Source organism: Austrofundulus limnaeus, unplaced genomic scaffold (genome assembly GCF_001266775.1).
Source record: "Austrofundulus limnaeus strain Quisiro unplaced genomic scaffold, Austrofundulus_limnaeus-1.0 Scaffold2682, whole genome shotgun sequence".
Taxonomy (NCBI): Eukaryota; Metazoa; Chordata; class Actinopteri; order Cyprinodontiformes; family Rivulidae; genus Austrofundulus; species Austrofundulus limnaeus.
This window is the reverse complement of record NW_013955084.1, coordinates 4,166-9,340: the sequence shown is the minus strand read 5'-3', so window position 1 is coordinate 9,340 and position 5,175 is coordinate 4,166. Positions and strand designations below refer to the sequence as shown.

The 5,175-nt window shown below is 48.2% G+C and overlaps 1 protein-coding gene across 1 annotated transcript in view; it reads left to right on the top strand.

Annotated features, from left to right (window-relative positions):
* The window catches only part of LOC106511328 (WD repeat-containing protein 17), a gene marked incomplete at its 5' end in the record, with an annotated part of 17,446 nt that overhangs the window by 8,188 nt on the left and 4,083 nt on the right, over window positions 1–5,175 (top strand). The window contains 1 exon segment of the mRNA XM_014000082.1: window positions 2,510–2,611. Coding sequence (XP_013855536.1) covers window positions 2,510–2,611 — 102 coding nt within the window.

Here is a 5,175-nt window from a genome sequence, read left to right as displayed (position 1 = left end):
GCTTCCTGTTTACACCTACTTCCTGTTTACACCTGCTTCCTATTATATAACTGCTTCCGTTTACACCTGCTTCCTGTTTACACCTACTTCCTGTTTACACTTGCTTCCTGTTTATAACTGCTTCCTGTTTACACCTGCTTCCATTTCACACCTGCTTCTTGTTACACCGGATTCCTGTTTACACCTGCTTCCTGCTTACACCTTCCTGTTTACAGCTGCTTCCTGTTTACACCTGCTTCCATTTTACACCAGCTTCCTGTTACACCTGCTTCCCGTTTACACCAGCTTCCTGTTACACCTGCTTCCCGTTTACACCAGTTTCCGGTTACACCTGCTTCCGGTTTATAACTGCTTCCTGTTTACACCTTCTTCCTGTTTACACCTGCTTCCGGTTTATAACTGCTTCTTGTTTACATCTGCTTCCTGTTTACACCTGCATTCTGTTTACACTTGCTTCCTTTTTACATTTGCTTCCTGTTTATACATGCTTTCTATTTACATCTGCTACCTATTTATAACTGCTTCCTGTTTACACTGCTCCCTGTTTACACCTGCTCCCTGTTCACACCTGCTTCCTGTTTACACCTGCTCCCTGTTTACACCTGTTTCCTGTTCAAACCTGCTTCCTGTTTACACCTGCTTCCATTTCACACCTCCTTCCTGTTTACATCTGCTTCCATATTACCCCTGCTTCCTGTTTACACTTGTTTCCATTCTACATCTGCTTCCTCTTTACAATTGCTTCCTGTTTACACCTGCTCCCTGTTTACATCTGCTTCCTGTTTACACCTGCTTCCTGTTTACACCAGCTCCCTGTTTACACCTGCTTCCTGTTTATAACTGCTTCTTGTTTACACCTGCTTCCTGTTTACACTTGCTTCCTGTTTACACCTGCTTCTGGTTTATAACTGCTTCCTGTTTACACCTGCTTCCTGTTTACACCTGCTTCCAGTTTATAACTGCCTCCTGTTTACACCTGCTTCCTGTTTTCAACTGCTTCAATTTTTCACCTGCTTCCATTTTTCACCTGCTTCCATTTTTCACATGATGCCTGTTTACACCTGCTTCCATGTTACATCTGCTTCCTGTTTGCATCTGCTTCCATTTCACATATGCTTCCTGTTTACAATTGCTTCCTGTTTACACCTACTTCCTGTTTACATCTGTTTCCATTTCACATCTGCTTCCTGTTTACAATTGCTTCCTGTTTACACCTGCTTCCTGTTTACACCTGCTTCCTGTTTACACCTGCTTCCCATTATATGACTGATTCCATTTACACCTGCTTCCTGTTTACACCTTCATCCTGTTTACACTTGCTTCCTGTTTATAACTGCTTCCTGTTTACACCGGCTTCCATTTTACACCTGCTTCCTGTTTATATCTGCTTCCATTTCACATCTGCTTCCTGTATACAATTGCTTCCTGTTTACACCTGCTTCCTGTTTACATCTGCTTCCATTTTACACCTGCTTCCTGTTTACATCTGCTTCCATTTCACATCTGCTTCCTGTTTACAATTGCTTCCTGTTTACACCTGATTCCTGTTTACACCTACTTCCTGTTTACACCTGCTTCCTATTATATAACTGCTTCCATTTACACCTGCTTCCTGTTTACACATACTTCCTGTTTACACTTGCTTCCTGTTTATAACTGCTTCCTGTTTACACCCGCTTCCATTTTACACCTGCTTCCTGTTTACATCTGCTTCCATTTCACATCTGCTTCCTGTTTACAATTGCTTCCTATTTACACCTACTTCCTGTTTATACCTACTTCCTATTTACATCTATTTCCTGTTTACATTTGCTTCCTTTTTGCACTTGCTTCTTGTTTACATCTTCCATTTCACACCTACTTCCTGTTTACACCTGCTTCCTGTTTACACCTACTTCCTGTTTACACCTGCTTTTTCTTATATAACTGTTTCCATTTACACCTGCTTCCTGTTTACACCTACTTCCTGTTTACACTTGCTTCCTGTTTATAACTGCTTCCTGTTTACACCTGCTTCCATTTCACACCTGCTTCTTGTTACACCGGATTCCTGTTTACACCTGCTTCCTGTTTACACCTTCCTGTTTACTCCTGCTTCCTGTTTACACCTGCTTCCATTTTACACCAGCTTCCTGTTACACCTGCTTCCCGTTTACACCAGCTTCCCGTTTACACCAGTTACCGGTTACACCTGCTTCCAGTTTATAACTGCTTCCTGTTTACACCTGCTTCCGGTTTATAACTTCTTCCTGTTTACATCTATTTCCTGTTTACACCTGCTTCCTGTTTACTCCTATTTCCATTTTACATTTGCTTCCTGTTTACATGTTTTTCCTGTTTATAACTGCTTTCTGTTTACACCTCAAATACAGAGGAAAAAATTAGATAATCAGGTTCTGTTAGAGTTCTGTTAGAGTTTGGATGTGTAATCTGGATTATATGTTTAATCTGGATGAAATGTTTAATCTGGAATAAAAGTGTATTCTGTATATGTAATGTCTGTGCTCAGAGCCCGCAGTGAGCTGCTCATCCTGTGTGGGTACATCGGAGCTCTGCTGGCCATCAGGAGGAGTTACTGCAGCATCGTACCTGCTCTATACGAGTACACCAGGTGAGACACACCTGTCTTACTTTAGCTGCTGAACTTGTTCCAGGTGTTTCTCAGTTCATTTAACTCTGAGTTCAATAATCCTGACAAGGAAACTCTGGTAACAGCTTTAACTGAGTTTACTTAATCCCAGGTGAGCAGTGTTTGTCTGTGTCCAAAACCAGAGCCCAGGTCTACATCCAGAGCCCGGGTCTAGATCCAGAGCCCAGGTCTAGACCTAGAGGCCAGGTCTAAATCCAGAGCCCGGGTCTGGATCCAGAGGCCAGGTCTAGATCCAGAGCCCGGTTCTAGATCCAGAGCCCGGTTCTAGATCCAGAGCCCGGGTCTAGATCCAGAGCCCGAGTCTACATCCAGAGCCCGATTCTACATCCAGAGCCCGGGTCTAGATCCAGAGCCCAGGTCTAGATCCAAAGCCTGGATGGTCTAGATCCAGAGCCCGGGTCTAGATCCAGAGCCCGCGTCTACATCCAGAGCCCAGGTCTAGATCCAGAGCCCGGTTCCAGATCCAGAGCCCGGTTCCAGATCCAGAGCCCGGTTCCAGATTCAGAGCCCGGGTCCAGATCCAGAGCCAGGTTCTAGATCCAGAGCCCGGTTCTAGATCCAGAGGCCAGTTCTAAATCCAGAGGCCGGGTCTATATCCGGAGCCCTGGTCTAGATCCAGAGCCCGGGTCTACATCCAGAGCCTGGGTCTAGATCCAGAGGCTAGATCCAGAGCCCAGGTCTAGATCCAAAGCCCGGGTCTAGATCCAGGGCCCGGGTCTAGATCCAGAGCCCACGTCTACATCCAGAGCCCGGGTCTAGATCCAGAGCCCGGGTCTAGATCCAGAGCCCTGGTCTAGAACCAGAGCCCTGGTCTAGATCCAGAGCCCGGTTCCGGATCCAGAGCCCGGTTCCAGATCCAGAGCCCGGGTCCAGATCCAGAGCCCGAGTCTAGATCCAGAGCCCGGTTCCAAATCCAGAGCCCGGTTCTAAATCCAGAGCCCGGGTCTAGATCCAGAGCCCGGGACTAGATCCAGAGCCTGGTTCTAGATCCAGAGCCCGGTTCTCAATCCAGAGCGCGGGTCTATATCCAGAGCCCGGGTCTATATCCAGAGCCCGGTTCTAGATCCAGAGCCCGGGTCCAGATCCAGAGGCCAGGTCTAGATCCAGAGCCTGGGTCTAGATCCAGAGCCCGAGTCTAGATCCAGAGGCTAGATCCAGTGCCCGGGTCTAAATCCAGAGCCCGGTTCTAGATCCAGAGCCCAGGACTAGATCCAGAGCCCGGTTCTAGATCCAGAGCCCGGGTCTAAATCCAGAGCCCGGTTCTAGATCCAGAGCCCGGTTCTAAATCCAGAGCCCGGGTCTATATCCAGAGCCCGGTTCTAGATCCAGAGCCCGGTTCTAAATCCAGAGCCCGGGTCTAGACCCAGAGCCTGGTTCTAGATCCAGAGCCCGGGTCCATATCCAGAGGCCAGGTCTAGATCCAGAGCCCGGATCTAGATCCAGAGCCCAGGTCCATATCCAGAGGCCAGATCCAGAGCCTGGGTCTAGATCCAGAGCCCAAGTCTACATCCAGAACCTGAGTCTACATCCAGAGCCCGGGTCTAGATCCAGAGGCTAGATCCAGAGCCCGGATCTAGATCCAGAGCCCGGTTCAAGATCAAGATCCCGTGTCTAGATCCAGAGCCCGTGTCTAGATCCAGAGCCTGGGTCTTGTTCCTGAGCCCCGGTCTGGATCCAGAGCCCAGTTCTAGATCCAGAGCCTGGGTCTAGATCCAGAGTCCGGGTCTAGATCCAGAGCCCGGTTCTAGATCCAGAGCCTGGGTCTAGATCCAGAGCCCGGTTCTAGATCCAGAGCCCGTGTCTAGATCCAGAGCCCGTGTCTATATCCAGAGCCCGGTTCTAGATCCAGAGCCTGGGTCTGGATCCAGAGCCCAGTTCTAGATCCAGAGCCCGGTTCTAGATCCAGAGCCTGGGTCTAGATCCAGAGTCCGGGTCTATATCCAGAGCCCGGTTCTAGATCCAGAGCCCAGGTCTAGATCCAGAGCCCGGTTCTAGATCCAGAGCCCGGGTCTAGAACCAGAGCCCGGGTCTAGATCCTCTGAAGGTCACAGCACCATGGTGTAGGCTGTGTGTGTTGAGGCTTTTAGCAGTAACTTTAAAGAACAAAAGGTCAGAATAAGGGGTCACGAAAACATCTTGTAGAATATTCTGGAAAAAGTTGACATCATCTGTAGCCCACAATAAGTGTGTATTGGGTGGTGTCACATTTCCACCCATTCTTGGAATTGCCCGCCCTTTTCCTAACAAAATAACTGGGGTGTAAAAGGTTATGGTTTTCTAAATGCGTCAGTTCAGTTTGGAAGGTCTGTTCTGTCGGCTGAAGCTTGTTACTGGACTGGACTCAATAAACTCCCTCTAGCTGGACAGATCGATGTCTTCTCATCGTTTTTCATCTTGACAGCAGTCTTCTCTCTGCCTCTACATGTGAAACCGAAGACTCCTGATGAGGCCGACTAATGAGTCCTTCCTTTGGCCGTGATTGAAGGACTGGTGTGAAGGATCCTTCCTGGTCCATTTCCCATAAC